This window comes from Tachyglossus aculeatus, chromosome X4 (assembly GCF_015852505.1).
Source record: "Tachyglossus aculeatus isolate mTacAcu1 chromosome X4, mTacAcu1.pri, whole genome shotgun sequence".
Classification (NCBI taxonomy): Eukaryota; Metazoa; Chordata; class Mammalia; order Monotremata; family Tachyglossidae; genus Tachyglossus; species Tachyglossus aculeatus.
The window spans coordinates 28,433,083-28,457,707 of record NC_052098.1 but is presented as its reverse complement, the minus strand read 5'-3'; the positions used below and the strand labels follow the sequence as shown (position 1 = coordinate 28,457,707).

At 43.1% G+C, this 24,625-nt stretch overlaps 1 protein-coding gene across 1 annotated transcript in view; it reads right to left on the bottom strand.

Moving 5' to 3' along the window:
- ADAMTSL1 (ADAMTS like 1) overlaps positions 1–24,625 on the bottom strand; it is a 714,148-nt gene that overhangs the window by 73,052 nt on the left and 616,471 nt on the right. Inside the window, exons 17-18 of the mRNA XM_038769612.1 lie at positions 6,335–6,545; positions 1,637–1,816 (exon numbers count right to left, since the gene is read on the bottom strand). Coding sequence (XP_038625540.1) covers positions 1,637–1,816; positions 6,335–6,545 — 391 coding nt within the window. The remainder of the gene's footprint in view (positions 1–1,636; positions 1,817–6,334; positions 6,546–24,625) is intronic.

The window sequence follows — 24,625 nt, the reverse complement described above, 5'->3', positions numbered from 1 at the left end:
GGGTCTAAACCCAGCACTGCCACTTAAGTGCTGAGTGACCATAGGCCAACCACTTAACTTCTGTGCCTCAGTTTCCTCACTTGTAAAATGGTGTTCTCCCTCCCCCTAGACTGTGAGCTCCAGTTGAGGCACAGACTGTGTTTGATCTGATTATCTTGTCCCTCCCTCAATGTTTAGTGCAGTTCTTGGCATGTCATAAGTGCTTGACAAATACCACATTTATCATTATTATTAGTACTCCAGAAAAACAGCTGCTGATTGAGCAGAATACAATTTTACAGCCCTTTTGTGTTGAACTGTGGCAATTGTGGCATCTGTAAAATGGGGGTTAAAGCTGTGAGCTAGCTCAGCACTTAGTACAGTGTCTGACAATAGTAAGTGCTTAACAAATACCATAATCAAAGGAACAAAAAATACAAGATAACTAAATGCATGTGGCCATCAGCAATGCAGTGGATGTGAATAGTCTGCCAGAGCATCAATACGTCTCATTTTCTGACTCAAGGGAGAGATTCAGGGCCTGGCCCCTCCCTTGGGATCCCATTCCAGAGTCACAAATGAGACGCAGCTCCAATCTGTATTTGGGGGGTGAGGGAGGAATACCTGGATTTCTGACCCAAGGAGGGGGATACATGCCAGGATTCCCTTCTCAGGGTAGGAAAACAGAAACTCTCTTGGAACCCCTTCCAGCCCAGAGACCAGAGCAGAAAGTGGATTCCAAGAGAGGAGAGGGGTGCCTAGTTTCTGTTTTTCTATCCCGAGAAGGGAGTCTGGGGCATGTGTCCCCTTCCTAGGGTCAGAAAATAGAATCCAGGCATCGCCCCTCTGAATACAGATTGGAGGTGGGCTAAAAAGCATACCTTCCAGCTCAGAAAAGGAGTCATTTCTAATGCCGAGGAGCGATTCCTTGGCCATCACCTGAACCCCAGAATCAGAAATTGAGAACCAGAGATCAACTGGGAGTAGGCCACGATACTTATATGCAGCCAGGGTCTGGGGGTGACCTTGTTTCCCCAGATGCACATTTTAACTGAACTTAAGTTTAGCAGTCAGTCCCCCTTACTATTTGCTGGTTATCGTGTCAAATATTCTTAGTGTTGTTAAGGCACAGGCAGACTAAGTGAAATTTGCTCAGCCTGACACTTGATTGGCACTCTGCAGGTAGAGCCAATGATTCATTTGCAAAACTCTACAGAACTTGGGGAGTGGAGGTAAATAATGTGATGTTATCATTTACATGGCAGCAATAATGCAATCCACCCCAAAATATAGGGAAGTGGGAAAAAAATGACCTCTGGCTAGGAAACTGTTGAAGTTCTGAATCCATGGAACTGATAGTACATGGACAGGTTTTTCTTGGCTTTCTCCTCCAAATAAATCATGTTCTGTATTAGTAATAACTTAGGCCAAGAGAACAGGAAAGGTTTTGACTTTTCTAAGTAGAAGATGGAAACCCTTTGTGTTACCCTAGTTTATACTACAGGAACAGTTTTGTTTCCTAATAAACACAGTTAGATGAAGGCTTGTGGCCTACAGCCCCGTTAAAAACCCAGTCCAAAAATGTTATAAATTGATGCGGGAATGGGATTTCTGAATGTCTCTTTAAGACTGCACAGCTCAGTCCTTCCGAGCATACCTGGGTCCATTCAGAAAGAAGCCACTCATTGGGACAGTCTTCGTTCTTACAGGCCTGCTGGGAGATCAGCCTTGAAGCAGAGCAGAAGGTGTCTGGTAATTCCAGGAAGCTTCCATCAGCCATGCGCTGTTTGCAAAGAACTTCTCGTCTCTGAATGCCACCACCGCAAGACTGTGAACACTGAGGAAGAGATGAAGTGAGCCTGAGGATATGGAAGCAGTGTGTATTGCCTTTAGATTCTTATCGTTTACATTTGCCCAGCAAAGGGTGAAAGGAAATGGGACAAGAAGGAAAACTAGGAATTCCCCAATTACACCTTCCCTCCCTTTGAAATCAATTTATTTGCAGAACAAAGTTGTCAATCAAGCAATGGTCAATTAATCAATCAGTGGTATTTATTGAGCATTGTGTGCAGAGCACTGTACTAAGCACTTGGGAGAGTACAATACAACACAGTTGGTAGACTCATTTCCTCCCCGAGGTCTTTGTTGAGTGTCTACTGGGGACAGAGAACACTGCAGTACAGTGCATTTCATTACTACTACTGCTACTACCAGGATTAGGAGGTAGCAGCAGTAGGTAGACTAGCCTGGCACATTCAATCACAAATGGAGTCATTCATTTGGAGCAGAGGTTTTAGCAACATCATTATGGGAAGAAGCAGAATTGAAAACAGCACCATCAATCAATGGGATTTATTTGAGCGATTACTGTTTACAGAGCACTGTAAGCACACTGCAAATAGAAAATGCTATTCCTTAGTATGTGCCGTAAAGAAAGGGACTGCTGGTTGCACATTGGTCTTTTAAGCCACAATGTATGGGGAGAGAAGCTCAGCATCAGAAGCCCCATCTTTGAACCCCTGTCCAACACCAAGAACCACTCAAAAATAACGGAAACAATAGCTGTCAGATTTAGTTCGCTCTATGGTTGAGGTAGGTGGGGCATCAATTTAAAAAGAAAAATAATGGCTAAATAGCAAGAGAAACATGTGAAAGCTATACTATGTCTGGGAACTTGCATTTTTCATGTCTCAAGATTTTTCTGAGGTCTCAGTTTTGGAATTATTACAGTTATGGTGTCATTATCATTATTTCTATTAGGGTCCTTTAGCAAACCTAGTGAAAGTATAGTGCAGCATGGCTCAGTGGAAAGAGCATAGGCTTGGGAGTCAGAGGACATGGGTTTTAATCCTGGCTCTGCCACTTGTCTGGTGTGTGACCTTGGGCAAGCCACTTAACTTCTCTGTGCCTCAGTTACCTCATCTGTAAAATGGGGATTAAGACTGTGAGCCCCACGTGGGACAACCTGATTACCCTTTATCTCCCCCAGTGCTTGGAATGGTGCTTGGCACATAGTAAGCTCTTAACAAATACTATTATTATTATTATTATTATTATTATTATTATTATTATTATTGTTACAGTGCTTTGTTCATCCTAAGCAACTTAAAAATGGCCATGCTGAATTTCCAGACTGGAGGAAGAGGAAAAACAAAAACTCTAAATGAAAATTTACTAATGTGACATTTAACTTTTGATCTCTTTTGCGCAGATATTTATTGCTCCTTGTAAAAACAGATTTTAAAACAAGATAAACATCCTAATGGATTTATCCCTAGGATGGAACATTTTAAATAAATATGATAGTCTCCAACTGTAGTTACTAACTTCTATGGATTTATATTTTAGGCACTCAGAATTTTACAAACACTGATGACTATCAGAAATTTATCTGCCAAGAACTTTAGGGTTATGTCTCATCCTGACCAATTTAAAAAAAAAATCTAGGAAATGAAAACATAATCCTTAAACATTTGCAGTTGTCATCATAACTTTCTCTTTCCATAAACTAAGCAGCAGGGACTCTTCTTTCACATAACTGTTCTGAAGAGCAAACTTTCTGAGCTCTACCCTGGTAAAAGGCTTCACAGGAAATGGAAAATAATTATTTTGATCTCCAGGCAGATGTAGGCAATACAGGTATGCATGCTCAATGGATATAATGTTTTATGTGAAACAATAGCAAAGTTTAAAGGGATTTCTGTTACATTTCTCACTACCATTTTCACTTTTCTCTTTTTTCTTTTCACTTAAACCTAGGTGTGGAGGATGGGAGGGAGAATGGCAGTGAGAATGGCAGTGAAATGGACACCCTAATAATTACTTTCTCCAATAATTACCCCATAGAAAAGGAGCATCCCTCCCCAGCTAACTCAAACCAGTCATGACTGACCAGGTGGGTTGGCTGGATGTACAAACAAGTGATGCATGAAAATGCTGACTGTTGGAGCTCCAAAGAAACACTTAGGTAAGCAGGAACTCTGAAATTGTTATATGAAAGATGACCTGCAATTCCCCTCAACACAATCCCCAAAGTAGACTGTAAAAGGATTTTGGATTACTATTGTTTTATTTGAGTGACCCCCTTGCAAAGAAGCCTGATGTCCTAAATATTTCACATTTGAAAAAAAACACACAGCCTAGAGCATCTTTGAAATATTGGGGCTGAGATGCAAAAAGATCCAGGATAACAAAGAGAAGTAAATGAATGTTGTTTAGGAAATAAAAGATAGGCAGGTACCAAACCAGAGGGGGAGAAATGAAAGCACTAAATTGGAAGGGAGAAGAACCAAGAAACACACACACACACACACGCACACACACACACACACGTCTACCAATAACAAAAATGAAAGCTGAAGATCTATTTACTAAAAAAAAGTGTTTTGGAGCTCCTAAGCGTACGCAAAAGTCAGATATATCTGGCCTCAGCAATGAAAATAATTCAATGTAGAGCATGAAGGAAGTAACATTAATATTTGACAGATGGTGAAGCACATGATTTATGCCCCTTTTTCTAGGTGGAAAAACAAACACAGATTGCAGTGACAACACTTGGTGCCCAGCTGAATGTGACTTCTGCCGAGAGACAGCTCAGCATTCACCAAAGCAGCCAACTGCTACATCTTAAATGCAGTTTTTGATTCCCTCAGTTACAGAAATAGTGTACAATATATCTTTCTATAGTAGGGTACTAATAAAAGTAAAATAAAGGGGCTATAGACTAGGTGTTGAAGGATTAGAAATCTTCTTTCTGGGTCATGATAAATGGAAAGGAAAACGTACATGTGAATGACAAACCAGGTTCTTTCATTCCAGCTAGGAATGCTGAGAAGTGAGAAGTCTGAAGAAATAAGTGTGTTGTTAACAGCTCAGGTGTGAATAGGAGAATGTCAACACTCTAACTAACTAGAATACTGCGAGAACAACCAATTAACCAGGAAATATTTGACAGCTACTGTCTTCCTTATACTATCCTCTTGAATGCCTATTGACCAAGCTTGTATGGGATCAGGCCTCTTTTGCGGGGGACCCAAATCTGCTTGACCCTCTAGGGCCAAGCTGAAGTTAGATACTCTCACCTAACAATTTGTCCAGGAATTTGGAAGTCAACATTGGCACCCAAATTGGCAAATAGCACTGAGGACTTTTCCACCCACCTACTCCACTGATGCTTAGGGGACAGTCAGGGTCAACGTCAGAGTCCAGAAAGGCGGGTGGGCATGGGGGGTGGAGGTGAGCCTCCTCAGGCAACAGCTGTCAATCAGGTGGACACCTAGGCTTATCAACTGGCCCACAGGAGTGCAGATTTTACAGGGAAAGAAAATCCCAATTTCTTGCCATGGACTCAATCTAATACACTTCAGCCTTTCGATGATGAACTGTGCCAAAATGTACGAGTAGTAAATTATTCTCTCATTACCTAGCTAATGGGGGGCTATTAAGAAATATTCACTGGGCAATTTTAAAAACAAAACAAAAAACTGGCCTTGGGTTTTCTCTAGACTAGGAAACAGGTCTTCCAACTCTGTATACTGTACTCTCCCAAGTGCTTAGTACAATGCCCTGCACAATAAGTGCTCAGAAAATACCATTGATTAGTGCAGACTTGGCCAGAGTTCCTTTCTTAGGACTTGAGATCACATGATCTGTAGCTGGCATTGCTCAACAGAGCTTATTCAGGGATGTTGATAATTAGTTCAAAGAATACCTTTCTTTCCAGCTGGTGAAAGAAATAGGCCCTGGAGACCAAGCACATATGGGGTTCTAGGGCTCTCAGAAAATACTTTCAGTCCAAATTCTATCCACTGGTTTGCATGGTGAAATTGGGTGAGCCATTTATTTATGCTAGTTTCCCTGTTTTACAGATGAAGAACCTGAGGGCCAGAGAGATTAAGTAACTTGCTCAAGGTCACACAGCAGACCTGTGACAAAGCTGGGACTTGATTCTTGGTGAGTTCACTCCCAGCCCAGTGATCTTTCCTTTCTACCAAAAAACCTTCCCATATAACCTGAGTGGTCCTTGGAACTACAAAATACAGACAAATCAAACAACATTATTTTATTCTTTTAACTTCCCTACACTGCATAACTAGACATGAATCATATAGCTGCAGGCCTTGGGACAACCCTTCCTCTATGTGCAAACTCATGCGTGTCCCCCAAATATAGGGCTAAAAGATGAGGTGTATATGTGCACATCTAAGCAAGGAGTGTCCAACTGAGAATGTCCAGGAAAACCTGGAAGAAACACTTTGCAAAGGAGTTCATTAAGGAGCGATGCAGCCATCCAATACCACTAAGAATGCCTGCCTGACAGCTGTTATATCATGCCACAAAATCAGTTTGCTCTTACCTTCTGCCATTCGGCAGGATACCAATCAGGTGGACAGTTGAAACGATTGCAAGCTTGGATGAGGAAGGGCTTGGGTTTGCGGCACAGCTCATCGGCCAGGACCACAGACTCATTCATTTCTCTTGACAGGAGGTGGGAGCAGAAGACATCCCGGGTCTGTAGGCCGACCCCACATGTCAGACTACATGGGCTCCATTTCCCAATTTCCCACCTATAGTGAAAGAAGGGAGCAAAAGGAAATGCATTCATTCAGTCTATCGTATTTGTTGAGTTCTTACTGTTTGCAAGGCACTGTACTAAGCACTTGGGAGAGCACAATATAACAATAAACAGATACTTTCTCTGCCCACAATGGTCACTCAAAATACCCTTTTAAATCCTGTCATTACAATATCAGCTGTCTATCAGGGGCTAGAAACTCCAGCTAGAACCATGTGCACCTTTAGTTGGTCCCTATAGAAAGGGAGGGGGGTATCCTCCACAATTCCTTGACTAAAGCATAAATCAGCATAAATTAATCAGCATAAAGTTCTGAAAGTGTCTGTATTTGCCTACAGGTGGTAGAGGGGTGGGGGGGCAGTCCTGATTGAGCAGGTTGTGCAGCTCAGTCAACTTGTGACATCTCCCTAACAATACCAGCTGGGAGCTACATTGGACTACTTTCCCAGGTTAGACAGTTTAGCTACCGCGTTGATGCCAATCAGTGGAATGTGCTTGTTCTGCTCTTCTGTCCTATTTGCCCGTCCAAAATGTATTTTGTTCTTTCACTTCACTGTGTTACTATTTATTTTGAGTGTGTTGTGTTTCCGCTCTCCAAAGTTTGGATCATTCATTCATTCATTCAATCGTATTTATTGAGTGCTTACTGTGTGCAGAACACTGTACTAAGGGCTTGGGAAGTACAGCATTCTCCATTGTTCTGGAGCTCAGGAGGAGCTGAAGTGATGAACCCACAAATGCTCCAGAACTGAGGTTTAGAGCTGGGATTACCACATAAGGGCTTCAAGCTGATAATATTTAGTAATGTGCTCTGATCGGGCAAGCTTACACACCTCTCTGTCTCCCATTCTTAGAGAGGCAGAAGAATCTCTGCTTGTTTTTCTTTGGTTTCAAAATGAAGGGTCTTTGGCTCCAAGTCCCATCAAGCTCTATTATAGCATAATGCTGTCTCTGTCTTATGTATAAATATCATTGCTGGCTATGGCTGGATAATGAAACAGAAGTGAAAGCTGCTAAATAAATCAGTTCTCTTGAGGGAGAAGAGCTGAATCTCACTATCTGAAGCTACCAGTTAAACACAGAAATGAGATGAGTGCATGAATCTGCCAGAGCTGACGGGCTACTTCTTGTTAAGTGTGGTTATAATGAGCTGAGGGACACTAAACAAATGGCTCTGGGGATTTTCCCTGTTGAGTCTGTTTCGGGAATGAGACAAGGAAAAAGTCAACCTGTTCAGGTTAAAAGTTGGAAGATGACAGCTAATTGATGATGCTAGAAAGTTAAGCCTGGGGTAAGGAAAAAAAAACTGCATTTATTTGGCTTCTTGAATCTTGTCTAGGCACAATCACTTGATCCGTGGTATTTATTGAGCACTTACTTTTTTAATGGTATTTGTTAAATGCTTACTATGTACCAGTCACTGTACTTCATGCTGGGGTAGATACAAGCTTAGACACAGTCCATATCCCAAGTGGCACTCACAGTCTTAATCCCCATTTTACAGATGAGGTAACAGACACAGAGATGCTAAAGCAACTTGCCCGGGATCACACAGTATTAAGTGGTGGAGAAAATATTAGAACTCAGGTCCTCTGAGTCCTAGGCCTGTGCTCTTTCTGCTAGACCATGCTGCCTCCTCACATCCCACCTTGCTTCTCTGCTGTGTGCAGAGCACTGTAGACCCAACCAGCAGGATGTACTGGAGAACACAAAAATGACTGGCTTCTCCATCACTCTACCAGCCACACTAAATAGATAGCAAGCGCACTTGAAGATAGGACCAATAAGGCATTTGAGCTCATAATTTATCAGTCACTAACACTGGCCCTGCTTGCTTTTTCCACTGTCATCTCTCCTCCATCAGCTATTGCCTCCTCCTACTTCCATAGCATTAGGTGAAGAGAACACAAGCATCTGCCTGCAATTACTCAAGAGATTTCCCCACAAACACAGATCTTGACAAAAGCATCTAACCATGGGGAACGGGAAGGAGAGCCCAAATTGATGAAAATTTCTTTATGTTTAAAGCTTAATTTTCTTTAGGAAAGTGCTAATTTGCATGGTGGGCCAAATTCTTTAGACATCTTGTTGCATGCCTGGGTTATCAAGGAACTGCCTTCACAGAAATCTGCTTGAACAATTACAAGCTATGGTATTCTCCAACAGCTCAAAACCCCGGGCAGAAATTAGCCAGAAGGGGCTTTGCAGAAATAGAGGTTTCAGCGGTAATAACAGTGCTGTGTATGAATAGAGCTCTGTTTGGACTTACACACCTTCCCACTCATTCACTGGTAAAATTAAGTTACAATGTCAAGAAAGGAGATCAACAAAACCTGGTGTTATCTACAAGACAGACACATTCTTGGCACTTGGCCAAACAATGAACCCACTCAAAGCAGGAAAACTGATCCATACTTCATGCTGCTGCCCAGATTGTCTTTGTCCAGAAATGCTCTAGTCATGTTACTCCCCTCCTCAAAAATCTCCAGTGGCTACCAATCAATCTGCGCATCAGGCAGAAACTCCTCACCCTCGGCTTCAAGGCTCTCCATCACCTCGCCCCCTCCTACCTCACCTCCCTTCTCTCCTTCTACAGCCCAGCCCGCACCCTCTGCTCCTCTGCCACTAATCTCCTCACCGTACCTCGTTCTCGCCTGTCCCGCCGTCAACCCCCGGCCCACGTCTTCCCCCTGGCCTGGAATGCCCTCCCTCTGCCCATCCACCAAGCTAGCTCTCTTCCTCCCTTCAAGGCCCTACTGAGAGCTCACCTCCTCCAGGAGGCCTTCCCAGACTGAGCCCCCTCCTTCCTCTCCCCCTTGCCCTCCTCTCCATCCCCCGTCTTACCTCCTTCCCTTCCCCACAGCACCTGTATATATGTATATATGTTTGTACATATTTATTACTCTATTTATTCATTTATTTATTTTACTTGTACATATCTATTCTATTTATTTTATTTTGTTAATATGTTTGGTTTTGTTCTCTGTCTCCCCCTTCTAGACTGTGAGCCCACTGTTGGGTAGGGACTGTCTCTACATGTTGCTAACTTGTACTTTCCAAGCACTTAGTACAGTGCTCTGCACACAGTAAGTGCTCAATAAATATGATTGATTGATTGATTGATGCTTCTTTCCTCTCTTCTATTTTGCATATAGGCTGCAAAAATGGTGCTAACTATACTCAGTTCTTTCTGCACCCTATAGTTATTCAGGAAGAAAATTAACCATTTAGAACGTCATGCAGAGTAATCTGGGCAGGGGACTGTGGTTGATGATGATATAGCTAGGGCGGTAGACATGACCATGGTAACTTCCTGGGCCAGCAAGATTCTAATTAGAATCTCAGAAAAGCTATTGGAGGACACAGTCAACCGTGTGCTACTTGAATTGCAAAAAGCAGCAGCATGATCGCTCTCTATGGGCATACCCCCCAAAATAACTGGGTTATGATCCTTGAAAGTGTAGCTGTGCTGCTGAATATGTTCGCCTATAGACATAAATGTCATAAATTAGGCTCTATTCCAGAATCACTGGAAAATATGAAATTCCTTTCCCTGCTACATACTGTAATGTTAATCACCAAACTATTGTTTTTAATCTTTGCTAAAGTAATTCAAAACATAAGATTACAACATCAGTCAATCAATAGAATTTATTGAGTTCTTTCTCTGTTTGGAGCACTGTACTAAGAGCTTGGCAGAGTACTGAAGAGTTAGTAGTTCTTGCCCACAGTCTAGCAGGGAAGGCAAACACTAAAATAAATTACAGGTAGGGGGAAGCAATAGAGCCTAACAGATGTGGGGGATATTAAAGTTTTATATCACAAACTCTAAAAAGAAATCTCTCAAAAATATTAAAACACAAAACAGCCACAATTACTCAACAGTTCAGTGATAACCCCCATACTGGCCCAGCAAACCTGCCCCATATTGTTTAGGATGTACTTCCAGGTTAGAAGGCCCCCATTTTCCTTTCCCTGTTCCCTCGATCAATCAATCTATGGTACTTATTGAGTGCCAAATGTGTTCAGAGCACTGTTTTAGGCATTTGGGAGAGTACATTGAAAATAGGGTTGGTAGACACAATCCTCTTGCCCACGTCCTGCCTCGGGCCTGGAATGACTTCCCTCTTCATATCCGACACACAATTACTCTCCCCTCCTTCAAAGCCTTATTGAAGGCACAGCTCCTCCAAGAGGCCTTCCCTCACTAAGCCCTCCCTTTCCTCTTTTCCCACTCCCTTCTGTGTCACCTTGACTTGCTCTCTTCATTCATCCTGTCCCCTCAGCCCAACACATATGTACATATCTGCAATTTTATTAATTTACATTAATGTCTGTCTCCCCACAAGAGTAAGCTCCTTGTGGGCACGAGAATGTGTCTGTTATATTGTACTCTCCCAAGCGCTTAGTATAGTGCTCTGCACACAGTAAGTGCTCAATAAATACGACTGACTGCCCACAAAGAGCTTACAGTCTACATGGTGAGACACACTTTGAAATAAATTACTGATAGGGGAAATGGCAGAGTACAAGTGCTGTGGGGCTCTCCTATTACCAGAATCCTTTCAGCCCCACCTCCACACTGTCTATGGGCTCCCTCTAAGGAATGTATTTTGGTACTTTCTCTGGCCTCAGTGGCACCCGGGGAAGCTGCCACCGCCACCCCCTCCTCTCCCACCCCACCATTTCCCAATTTTAAAAGGATTCTGGGACTGCTGTGAAATGGGTCTCCCCCTCACCTTTCCCCATGCTAAATTGGGAGAGAAATTTGGAGCCAAGGTCCAAGAGGGCCACCAGGACTGGGTGAACAATTGTGGATCACCTGCGGAGACCTGGAGGAACATGTGTGACCCACAGATCCATAGCTGGACAACGCTGCTTGGAGGAATTCAAATTTAGACTGTTGTTTTTCCACAGTGGCAAGGATTCTGGTGCTCGTCCCTCACCATTCCCTTTGCCTCCCTTCCAGCTGACTTCGAATGCAATGGAGTGCATAGATATATACATATGTAGCGCCAATCAAAATTTTCCCCTTACTCTTTCCCCTCAACCAATACTCTTGCCCTCTACATCTGATTAAAATGCTGGCAGCTATTAGTTCTCTAAAGAAACAGCGACAGCTAGCAGCTAGTTAGGCAAAGCCAGAGGGGTGGTCTCCCTTCGAACGCCTCCAGGGATGGGTCCCAAAGCAGATTTTCCAACAGAGGTGACAGTCAGAATTAACAGTCACCAACTCCCTTTAGCCCTTGGCACACCTCCATCTGACATGTTTGAATTCGGTGCTTAAAGGGAGGTATTTTCACTTTCTCTGGGGGATCTCTTTGGATACAGAGCTCATTATGTGAGTTGCCAGTTTCTTTTCTTGCAGAATGGTAAAAGCAGTTGCCTCCAGCAACTCATTGTTTGTTATTGGTATAAATGCACAATGTTTCTATTGGCAGGTCACAGTTAAGCTGCTTGTATGCCACAAGAACTTTTCCTTACTCTTGGCTTCTGCAGAAGAGGTGGCCTGTTTCTTTATCCAAATAAAAGCAGTTTTGGGGTTTGGAAAAAAACAAACCACACTAAATATACATTACTTTGGTAGCATTTAGGTTTTTCTATTATAAATCTCAACAGAGCATAAAAAAATATTGGTCTGTTTGCAGCCCTCTTCCTTTGCTGTATATTCATTTATACTTGAGGTGGATGCTCTTCCTCCTCTGTGGCTCTGTGGAGTGAGTCGTTGCCCCTCCTAGGACTGTGGAGGGGAGAAGTACCTTCCATCACCTCTTCCTAGGCTTGATTCAATCGTATTTATTGAGCGCTTACTGTGTGCAGAGTACTGTACTAAGCGCTTGGGAAGTACAAGTCGGCAACGTATAGAGACAGTCCCTACCCAGCAACAGTCTCACAGTCCAGAAGGAGGAGACAGACAACAAAACAAAACAAGTAGACAGGTGTTGCTGCTGGACCCATATTGCAGCCTAGCTGGAGAGTGGATCCAACCCAACTAATAGAGGCATCTCTTTGGCACACCTGGGAGGTACATTATGGGAGCAGTGCAGTAACCACTTTGGGCAGAATGGCTGGGGGCATGGGGCCACTGTCCAGCCTCTAGTCCTTTCCCGCAAAAAGCCCACAGCCTGGCTACATACCACCACTTCTGCTGAGTGTACAAGGCCATGGTGTTTGACTCCTAGAAGGAAGGAAGTGTTTCATTACTCACGCAAAAACCCATGGTGTGATGCCTCTGTGGATTTAGGACAGCCTGTTCTCTCTTCTGTGGGAAGAACAATTGGGCTTCTTGTTTGCTCAGTGCTCAACGGTCTTTTGTCCCTGGAAGAATGGTAAGTATTTTCCCTACAGAATATCTGGCTAAATGGAGCAGAGAATTTGCAAATTTCCCCAAGTCAGGCAGTAAAGCAGTTGAAACCGTGGCCTAAAGAACTTAGGAGAGGCCCTGATTTGCATCATATTGTGACCTTCAAGTCAGAGGTGGAGACATTTAGGTGAGAGGGAACAGGCTGAAGCCCTGATGCTTTTTCCTCGCTCTAGAAATCATTACACTTAAGTGAGAGAGTGGAAAGGAAACATAAGAAGAAGATTAAATAAATGGGAAGAAAATGAAGCATGAAAAATAGATCATTGCATTTTTTTAAGATGAAAAATAGCAATAAAATGGCCCATAATACTATGGGAAAGAAGCTGGGTTTGTTGTAGAAGAGTAACTTTCACATTTCAGGTAACAAAGCAGAGAGATTTCCTTTTCACCCCCACCCCCCTTCCTACATACAAGCTGTTTCTGGCTCACGTTCAAAGCAACAAGTAAAGCTGCCTTAAATTTGCAGAGAGGGAAAAGTCTTCCTTTCAGGTGGGGGAAAGAATGGCCAGAATGATCTCCACGGCCACACTGAGGTGCCTTACCTTACAAATAACTTTTAGAGTCCAACTACTTCAGATAATACACTTCTAGCTCTTCTGACTTTTTTTGTTGAAAATAAAATTTTGAAATAAAATTCATGTAACTTTCTGCCCTGGTCTTGTTTTGCTCTCACCCCCCAAAACCCATACTTCTTTTTCCTCCCTTAAAACAGCTAACCTCTGCTGTGTCTACTAGCAGTAGAGCAGGGCCACAGTGTTTTTCAGCATTTTACCCACTGACCAGAGAGGAAGTAAAGCGGAGCTCCCTGGAAGAGTCACCGGTAAGAGAATAAGTTCCAGATTGCATGTTCTCTTCCTTGAATGATTTTTAAGTGGGGTTTTTTTCCCCCTCATGGCTCCACCGTGGTATGGGGACTGGGCCGACTGTGTCTGGCATCTCAACCAAGGAGCAAGAGGGGCCCAAAGCCATAGCATGGGGCCAGAACTGCAGGTGTGCCAGGCAGCCAGTTGGGCACTGGCTGCTTCATCGAGTTGGCATGACTCCAGAAGGGGTATGGAGGTTGCTCTGGGGTTTGGGATGAGGGCGGAGAGGAAGTTGGCCCATGCTCCTGTTGCTCCCACTCCTGCAGCTGGCAAGGCGTGGTCTCTAGCCCAGTCTCGGGATCTGTGGGGTTTCCCTTGTCCACGGTGGGTTGCATGGTGAGCCAGAGTCTAGCCGCCTCATGGTTTGGATTGTGTGTCTACTGTGGGACAGGGACTGTGTCCCATCCGATTATCTTGTATCTACCCCAGTGCTTACTATGTGCTAAGCATGTTTTGCCTCGCCCCCTCCTCCTGCTACACGTAGCGATAAGTCTTATAGGAATGGCCGGATACCTTTGACTTCATCCCCATTTTAATATGAGTGGATTCATACTTTCAGCTTTGCCATAGACAGGGGATGCTAAACCTCCCAGCAAACAGTGGGGACAAAACCAAAACACATTTTCCTTCTTACCTTCTCCTAACCCCTTTTGCTATTTTAGACACCATTGGCACAGCTGAAGCATATTCAGTCAGATAGAAGGTAACAAAGCAGAGAGCTTTTGGTGGACTAAAAGAAGAAAACATTGGGGTTGGTAGGAACATGAATTTATTGAGTTGTTGAATGGCTGAAGGAAATTTTGAAAAACTGCTATAGAGAGGATAGCTCATTGAGAAGAGAAGGACCAACGGAGTGGAAAAGAATAAGAAGAAAGGCTTTTTTTGGTAGAATTTGGGTTTCTTCCAGAAAGGTTGGGCAATGGCTTGTCAATATATTTTATGTTTGTCTTCTCCCATTAGAGTGTGTGTTCCTTATGGGCAGGTAACATGCCACTTTGTTATTCTGTATTTCTGAATTAAGCACCACACTAAGTGGGCACTCGAAAAATACTATCACTACTAGTACTAGTACTACTACTACTACTACTTCTACTATAAGTAGGTATTAAATGTTGGAGTGTTAGGAATAGAGGACTCCTATGAAATATTATGGGACTCCAGCAGCAGCAGCAGCAGCAGCAGCACAATTCCTCCTTCCCCTCCCAGGCCCTCAGGCTCAATGCAATGGGAGGGATAATCTTGACTAAAGAGGACATGTCTACTGTATCCTCCCAAGCAGCCAGTATAGTGCTCTGTACAGTGAGCACTCAATAAATACTGATGATTGTGGCAACAGCTGCATTACCTGAGTTGCTCCAGTTCATGGGACCAGATTAGCTTGTGTTGGGTCCTGTAAGATGAAAGGCCATGAGCTCCAGGCTGATGTTCAAACGGTGCTGGCCCTTGATAACAGTCCGGGGGCCATTTTTCAGCAGGCAGGTGACCAGTAGAGTTAAGATTAGGAGTAGGGATCAGGTTAGGCCACCTTACGGTCACAGAAGCTCCTCTGGTGATGCCCGTCGGGTATCACTCAGTGGTGAGTCCTGGGCAGATGGCCAATTCATCCAATGGCTTTTTCTGAAAATTCCCTACATCAAGCAGCCTCGAGTTGTAGTTAGAAGTCCGGTTTGAGGTATTAAGAACAAAATCTTTCCTTTTTAGTAACAGACTTTGATTCAGTGGCTGAGGCAGCCTTATGGGCAAATCTCAACCTTCTAGCATCCCGGGGTAGAGTCCTCTACAGGACCCAAATGTTAAGCCTCATAAAGGGGGGGGGGGGGGCCTCAATATGATCAACAAATGGAAAGACCTGAAGGGGTCCCAACCTCTCCCAGGATTGCTTATACCCAGTTTTGGCTGGGCTTTTAATGCTGGTAGCTACATCGACAAGGAAGGGCGCCAACTCTAGGGGGACACTGGAGGTCAATTTCCCCCATGGAATTGGGATGGTGGGAGCAGAGCAAATGATCTTGAGCTCTGGACTTCATCCAAGGCAGATGCAAGGGAGTTTTCCTGGATGCCCCCCGTCTCTGTGCATTTTTCCAGTCCCCCCTTTCCACCCTGCGTGTCTCGGGCTCTGCTTCCTTTGGTCCATGTGTGTCTCTATGTGTCTATTGCCTCCTGTGAGGGAATCTGGGGCATCCTCCCCTTCCTTGGGATGAAATCTGTGCCTCAGTTACCTCATCTGTAAAATGGGGATGCAGACTATGAGCCCTATATGTCCAATCTGATTAACTTCTATCTACCCCAGAACTTGGTGCCTGGCACATAGTAAGCACTTAAATGCCATAAAAAGGGGGGCAGAATGGGAGAGGGGAGAGGGTTTCTCTAGTAACTGAAGGATACATGGAACCTCTGTAGAAAGGAGAAACTAGAGCCCCAAAGAGAAAGCCACAGGGAAGCCCTCCAGATTACTTAGAGATTAGTAAGGCAACACTGGGCCATCTCCTTCAGCTTAACTAGCTCTTCCATGGGTGGAATAGGCAACCTGGAATGTCAGTTACTCTTTCAGGCCAACTAGGATGTTCCCAAAGACTCAGGCCTGAGGCTTGTTCATTGCTTTTGACAGGAGATTCCACCAACATCACTTAGTGTACTTTTTCAAGTGCTTAATACAGTGTTCTGCACACAGTAAATACTCAATAAATGCCATTCATTGACTGATTAGTGCCCTGGGGTAAGAAACTATGGTGCCCTACTGAGAAAAGTTATGCCAGCATACAAAAAAATGATACATTTTCATAATTTAAGGAATAATCCAAATATTCAAGGATATCACTATTTTAGCTTAATAATGTCCATTTCAATAACCCTGGAACAGTAAACAGAAGCCAATATCCTCTATCCCAAAGGTTACTTGAATTTAAGAAAAAAATGGATTTTACATTTTGATGAGGTCAAACATGAAACCAACGTCAGAGGCCTCAATTTTATTTCAAAAATAACCATTCTCTTGGGAGGGGAGAGTACTGACTTGGACGATTTTACTTCTAATATCAAACACCTGCATGAACAGAGACTTGCATTTCTAAAGGGCCTGCATTGCAGCTGTGTGCATGTTCATACAATAAGTGCATGAATCACCCTCTGCATCAGAGATTCCACTTCTCTTCACCCTGTATTATCAAATACCAGAGATAGGAGAAGCCCCACTGAGGAAACACTCTGTCCATTGTTTTCCTTTGCCCAGCTTCAAATTGTAATTATGGCAGCATGACCCAATGGTCATGTCTGCATCGAGCAAGCAGAGTATTTATTGGAAGAGGCCTTTTCTGAAGAAAAGTTCAATTTTTGAATAAATTTGTAAAAACAAAACCCAAACATAACACCTCAACCTTTAGGTGGTGAAGGGATTGGCTCTGACCATACTGTGCACACATTTATGGGTCTCTATAAATGTACAGCTACAGTAACAACAATAACAGATATAAAAAACTATATTCTTCCATAAGGAGCATACATAATTGTGTTATAGATCTCCTTTTGGGCAAGAATATCCCTACCCACTCTGTTATATTTTACTCTCCCAAGCACTCAGTACAGTGCTCGGCACACAGTAAGCACTAAATAAATGCCATTGACTGATTGATCTCCCTCTTGGAGGAAACACTCTTCTCAATGAAGAAAAATGAAGCACAGAAAAGTTAAATGACTTGCCTAAGGTCACATAGCAGGCAAATGGCAGAATCACGATTAGAACCCAGGCCTCCTGACTCCCCATCCTGTGCTCTTTCCATTAGGCCACATAATTACTGTTTCTCATGGCACCTCCAGAGCAGGCCTTTAGAGATTTACCAAACTAGAGATTTACCAAACTAGCTAGCAGGTTCTTTTTTTTTTTAAAGTTTATTTGTTAAGCACTTACTATGTGCCAGGCACTGTGCTAGTGCTGGGGTAGATACAAGATAGTCAGGTTGGACACAGTCCATGTCCCGCATAGGGCTCAGCCTTAGTCCCCAATTTACAGATGAGATAACTGAGGCACAGAGAAATTAAGTGACTTGCCCATGGTCACGCAGCAAGCAAGTAGAGGAGGCTGGATTGGAACCCAGGTCCTCTGACTCCCAGGCCTATGCTCTTTTCACTAGCCCATGCTGCTTTTCAAATTCTTACCCACCTCCTCTTTATTGTGCATCTGAAAGGGCAGCTGCAATGAATCTAAATATGTAGCAGGGCTTTTTTATTGTGAGACAAATATGTTTCAGTTCTATCCTCTAGCTGGCACTCTCCCATTTGATTTCTGGCACCATTCTGCCCACAGAAAGAAAATTGACATATGGTAACCCTCTAACTTGAGCAAAATTGCTTAAACTTTTTGCTATCAATCTTTCAATGATATTATATTGAGTGCTTACTGTGTGGAGACCACTGTACTAATAAGCACTTGGGAGAGTTCAATAAAACAGAGTTGATACACCTTCCATTGTTTTCCGTAGTGCTGTGAGCAAGGATATTTTACAGCACTGGGCATCTGAGGGAATGGATAATGTTCTCTCTGATTTGACTTACTTCCCTAGTTAGAAAAAGGTCGATGGCAGTGAGAGTGTGGTAGAGATCAACAACCTCTTTCAAAAATAGAATCACAAATCTTCCAGGGATTTCCCTTTATGTCATAGTTGATCTATCAGGAACCCACATATTTGGATTTCATATCATTAAGTGCTTTAATCAGATTTCCCAGATGCTTTCCTGGCCCTCTCCAAAACTGGTCTGCACTTCTCTTTCCAAACCTTTCAATTTCCAAGAAAGGAAAGCTCTGTATTTGGCATGTGGGTTTTTACTAGAGCCAGAGTAGAGATTTCCTGTCTTCCTTTTTACCATCCAAATTTCAAGTCAACTGGGATGACAGTTCCCATTCTGCTTGACTACTTGATAATATCTTCATGTCTAAGTAAACTTGTGCACAATGGATAATAAATGATCAGATAATCACATAGATGATAGATAATATAATGATGAATAATATATAATGTAGATGCTATTGATAATTATACATGATAATAGTAATCATCATAAAACCAGTTGAGGGAGGGGATGAGTGAAAGTATCTGGCTTCAATTGTTACACCTTACCATTCTACAAAAGGGTAGTTCTCAGATAATATAGTGCCATGTGGCTGCTGTAGAAGCCTCCCATAACATTTTTGTAGCCGCATCCTGTTAAAGCTAGGCTCATAATTAGCTCTCCCAGCTGTTCAAGCCCTCCTAAAGAGCTACTTCATCCAAGAGGCATTCCTGAAAAGACTTCCCACCAATAATATTTAGAGGTGAAAGTCAAGCGAATGTGTCAAGGCTCTGATTCAGAAAGCTGTCTTTGATCCATTGCTCATGTCTTTCCCCCTGCATGGAGTTCTCTCCCTGCACTAATCAAACAACTGCATTTATTGAGCACATTTACCTTCCAAGCCCTCTTACAAAGTTTCCTCTTTTTTTTTTTTGATGGTATTTGTTATATGCTTACTATGTGCAAAGCACTGTTCTAACCGCTGGGGAGGTTACAAGGTGATCAGGTTGTCCCACGGGGGGCTCACAGTTTTAATCCCCAGTTTACAGATTAGGTAACTGAGGCCCAGAGAAGTTAAGTGACTTGCCCAAAATTCTTCATGGTCCTTCATGGCCATGGATCACCTAATCAGCCACTTCAACCCTTGTCTGTATATCTATTTATTTATTATTCATTTAATTCCATCCTTTGTTATTACTGTTTGTATCTAGGGTCGTACTCTTTCATCTATTCTATGTTAGACAATTTCTGCCCACTTCTCTCCCCCCAATAAGACTGAAAGCTCCTTGAGGGCAGGGAAGTTGGTGTTTACTTCTGCTGTATGTTCCCAAGCTCTTAGTACAGTGTTCTGAGCACAAGAGGCACATGGTAAATACTGCTGTTGATAAAAATAAATGATGGTTTGTGAATGGCAATTTAAACTGAGAGGATGCTGAAACTTCCATTCATTCCAAGGTCTCTCTACAGGCCTTGATGTGGGAGGGAGGCAAAAGGGAGGGAAGAAAGTAAGTACAACGGGAGTATTCACTGGAAGGGGGCAAAAACCACTGTCATTAAGTGTAAGCTACAATTGTGCAATTAGCATATTTGAATCTGGTTTTAGGAAGACAATAACTTTAATGTAATCTGCAATTATTAGTTGTGTCATGGAAGACACCCACCTTCAAAAGTATCTCCTCTCCCAGCTTATAAGGTTAGGCTCAGGTCCCCTGTTGGAGTTTAAACTCCTTGTGGGCCGGGAAGATGTCATTTCGTTATTCTGTACATCCCAGGCATCTAGTACAGTGAACTGCACTAAGTACATACTAAATGCTGCTACTAGCATTATTACTATTATATCAGGTGGTATTTTCTTTTCTAAATCATTGAATCAAAAGTATTTACTGAACACCTATCACGTGTAGTGCCTGTATTAAGTGCTTGAGAAAATACAATGGAGGTAAAGACCCAATCCCTGGCATCACTTGGGAGTCAAGTGCTTTGCCAAATGACTCAGACCGCATTCATTTTACATTATACACTTTCTGACCACTCAACTTTTGCTGAATGCTTCAACCCCCCGGCTCATGGGCTAGGTAAAGTGTTTTATGTGTGAGCATCTAACTGTTCCATTGGCCTTCCTTCACTTCTAGAGTCTGGGTCTCTCTTCCATGGTTGTGGGGTTCTGGGGGTGCACCTGGGACTTAATTGCTTTGGGGGATTGTCACGTTTCAGTCCCAAGACCTGTCACCTCCAAGGTTCATGGGTGAGCTGGCACCCACAGAGCTTAAAGGGAACATGGCAAGTTCTGAGAACAAGTGCTGTTCTGTGCCCAGCACACAGTACTGAAGGTAGAGAATCAATCAGTCAGTCATATTTATTGGTGCTTGCTGTGGGCCTACTTTTATGTTTCAGCCGAGCAGCATTCAGGAGATGGAGCCAAACTCCAAGCGGGAGGCCGCCAGGGATAAAGAGTACAGAAAACTAGTGATTCAGCCTTAGAACTGCCATAGAAGGGAGCCCTTGGACTTTGAACTGAATCACATGGTTTTGGACAAAACTGGCTTGGGGGCACACCCAGGCACTGTGGAACATAGTAATAATAATAATGATAATAAGTGTGGTATTTGTTAAGCATTTACTTTGTGCCAAGCACTGTACTAATTGCTGGGGTGGATACAAGATAATTGGATTGGACACAGTCCCTGTCCCACATGGGGCTCATAGTCTTAATGCCTGTTTTACAGATGAGGTAACTGAGGCCCAGAGAAGTGAAGTGACTTCCCCAGGATCACACAGCAGCCAAGTGGCAGAGCCAGGATTAGAACTCAGGTCCTTCTGACTCCCAGACCCGTGCTCTTTCCACTATGCCATGCTGCTTCTCTAGTAGGACGGTGGCCCCACTTAAGTCAGGAGACAGATTCTCCCCCATTACATGTAAATGTCAATTAATTCCACTTTAGGTGGAAGCAAGAAGAAAGGAACTAGAGAAGCAGAGTGGCTTAGTGGATAGAACAAGGGCCTAGGAGTCAGGGGATCCGGATCCACCACTTGCCTGGCGTCTGACATTGGGCAAGTCACTTAACTTCTCTGAGCCTCAGTTTCCTCTTCTGTAAAATGGGGACTCAATACCTGTTCTCCCTCCCTCTTACACTGTGAGCCCCGTGGGAAACAGGAACTGTGCCTGGCATGATTATCTTGTATCTCCCCCAGTGGTTGGTGCAGTGCTTGAAACATAGTAAGCTCACAACAAATACTACCATTACTATTATTAGGTTCATTCTGGGTCTCTGAGAGAAGTAGTTAACACCAGGAAGAGAGCTATTTGCCTATTTGACTTAGTTGGACACGCGGAGGTAAGTGGATTCATGGTTTTAGGATTAGATGTTGGGGCCGTGGGTGACTCACCAGGGAGTTAATTCCACTAAGGAAAAACCAGGAAGGCTGATAAAAGTTTTCAGGCTTCACCATAAAAATCTAGGCCAAATGATACAGTGTGAGGAGCTTAAGAAGGCCCTACTGAGAGCTCACCTCCTCCAGGAGGCCTTCCCAGACTGAGCCCCTTCCTTCTTCTCCCCCTCGTCCCCCTCTCAATTCCCCCATCTTACCTCCTTCCCTTCCCCACAGCACCTGTATATATGTATATATGTTTGTACATATTTATTACTCTATTTATTTATTTATTTTACTTGTACATATCTATTCTATTTATTTTATTTTGTTAGTTTGTTTGGTTTTGTTCTCTGTCTCCCCCTTCTAGACTGTGAGCCCACTGTTGGGTAGGGACTGTCTCTATATGTTGCCAACTTGTACTTCCCAAGCTCTTAGTACAGTGGTCTGCACACAGTAAGCGCTCAATACGATTGATTGATTGATTGATTAAGAGAATAGACTGCTGTGAGCTTCTTCTGCAGTACTAAACTGCAGATGGGCTCCCAGAACAGCTAAGGTCAGATATTTTCCTACACAGATGGGGAGAGATTTTCTACTCAGTGGATGATCCAAAAACCTGCTTCCCAACAGGGCAATTTTGCTATGCTTCCTAGGGCACTATGAGGGTTAGTGACTCCATTTGTGATGACATTTGAGCTCTTTTGAGGGAAGGTTCACTATGTGTACAAGAATAATTCAGTCAACGTTTACAGGTATCTCTAGTACTCCTTGACCCTTATCACACCTTATTACTCTCTAAACATGGTACAATAGCTCCCTCCCCATATTCACACCTCCCTTTCCAAGTGCCTTGCTTCCTCAGTCAGGAAATTAACTTCCTAAAAACAGGATTCAAATTGAAGTTCTTTTTTTTCCCTTTCTTTCCTCTACAGTTCTTAGAAAATACATTTTCACCACACACGATTAGGTGCTAAAGTAATTCTGAATGTCCCAGCAAACATCATACTTGACAGACTCGGTGCGGAGCAGCTGCTCGGTGCAAAGGCCTGGACTAACAGTTCTAGAAAGAGTGAATGTCATAAGCAAAACCAAACGCCAAGTGTAAGGATCAGGGATTTGGCAATGACCTAGCTGCCTAGACTTTCATTTCCAGGATGAAGATTCAAAGCCGTCATGTTAATAGTTCCTGAGAAGGTTTCCCTTTTTCAGGGTGTTGGGAATATACATTGAACATCATGCACATGTGACAAACCAAGTGAGTGGAGGTATCCATCCTCCCCTTGGTCAAGATGAGGGGGCAAGCCATCCCAGTACCTGGTTATATGACCTCAACCAGTCAATATTCTCTCTCTGACACTGGCCATGGGATGTCTAAGAGGAACTGTGAGACGGTTGCTCTCCTTGACACCCACTCTAATGTTTAGGCATGAGCAGTACTCAGTGGGTAGCTAGAGGGAAAGTTAGGCTATATCAATCAATCAATCATTTATTGAGCACTTACTGTGTGCAGGGCACTGTACAGAGTGCTTGGGAGAGTTATTATAAATAAATAAATTCCGGATATGTATGTAAGTGCAGTGGGGTTGGGGTGGTGAATAAAGGGAGTAAGTCAGTGAAGCAGAAGGGAATGGGAAGAGAGGAAATGAGGGCTTAGTAGGGAAGGCCTCTTGGAAGATATGTGTCTTCAATAAGGCTTTGAAGGTGGGGAGAGAAATCATCTGTCAGAAATGAAGAGGGAGGGTGTTCCTGGCCAGAGGCAGGATGTGGGCAAGAGATTGGCGGCAAGATAGAAGAGATCAAGGTACAGATCAAGGAGGTTGACATGACAGGAGTGAAGTGTATGGGCTGAGATGAAATCTCTTCCTGAGAAGTCACTGAAGCTCCAAGTCTTTCATCAAGTAGTAATTTTGATTATTTTGTAGTTGGTGTTCTGGCCTGCTGTTGTACATTGAATAATCAATGATCGCACAAATAATCAACCTTTCCCATTAATCAATCCATTAATAGTATTTACTAAGCACCTATTTGTGTGAAGAGCACTGTATGAAGCTCTTTGGAGAGTACAATCCCTGCCCTCATAAAAGTTATAATCTGGTGGCTATAAACTAATTTGCTCCCATAAACACATCTGCCAATTCTTAGCCCACTGACTGAGCTTCACTACCTGGAAGATCTTAGTGTTATTTTCAAACTTGGGAATTTTACTTCCTCTTTCAGACCTTTTATAAAGAAGATGTTACTGGTTCCAGTCATTTGTTTATATCTTGCCTATTAATTTGGTTCAAAACATCCTGTGTATTTCCCAAAATTTGAATGAATTCTTTTGATCTAATTGCTACCCCCCTCCCCCCAAAAAAACTGAGGTGTGGGAATCACTATAATCTTCCTCAGTAAAGGTTGAACTAAAAGAATAAATTGAGCCTCTTGGTTATCTCCTATTTATACCCTACTATATTCATTTCACTAATAACTCACCAGCCAAAAGCCATCTTTAAAAAATAATCAGTTGGAAGAGCTGATTTGCCATTGTCTCTCTTTCCTTCACTCCAGTTCAAAATACTATAAAAAACAACTCAATAAAAAGAGGTTACAGATGCAGGAGGATTGAATAGAGGAGCATGGCTGAATTGAACCAACCCTCCGGTGTTAAAGAAAACGCTCTAGAGAATCAGGACCAAAAGTTAGGGGTTTTACAAATGAATAATTTACAGCTGGAATTTGTAGGAAAGTTGAATGAGTTGCATGGAAAAAGCACATACTAAGTTTGATTCTCTCTGTGCTGAGGAATGAGCACTCCGGGGAAGAGAGGGAAGAAAAATGAACTCCTCCATTCTCCTGCATTTGCCCTTAGCAGCGGCACTTTTTCCATTTCAAGTGGGAGATCACTGCCTTGGATCCAGTAGCCTCCAAAAAGAGAGCTTCCTCTGTTCT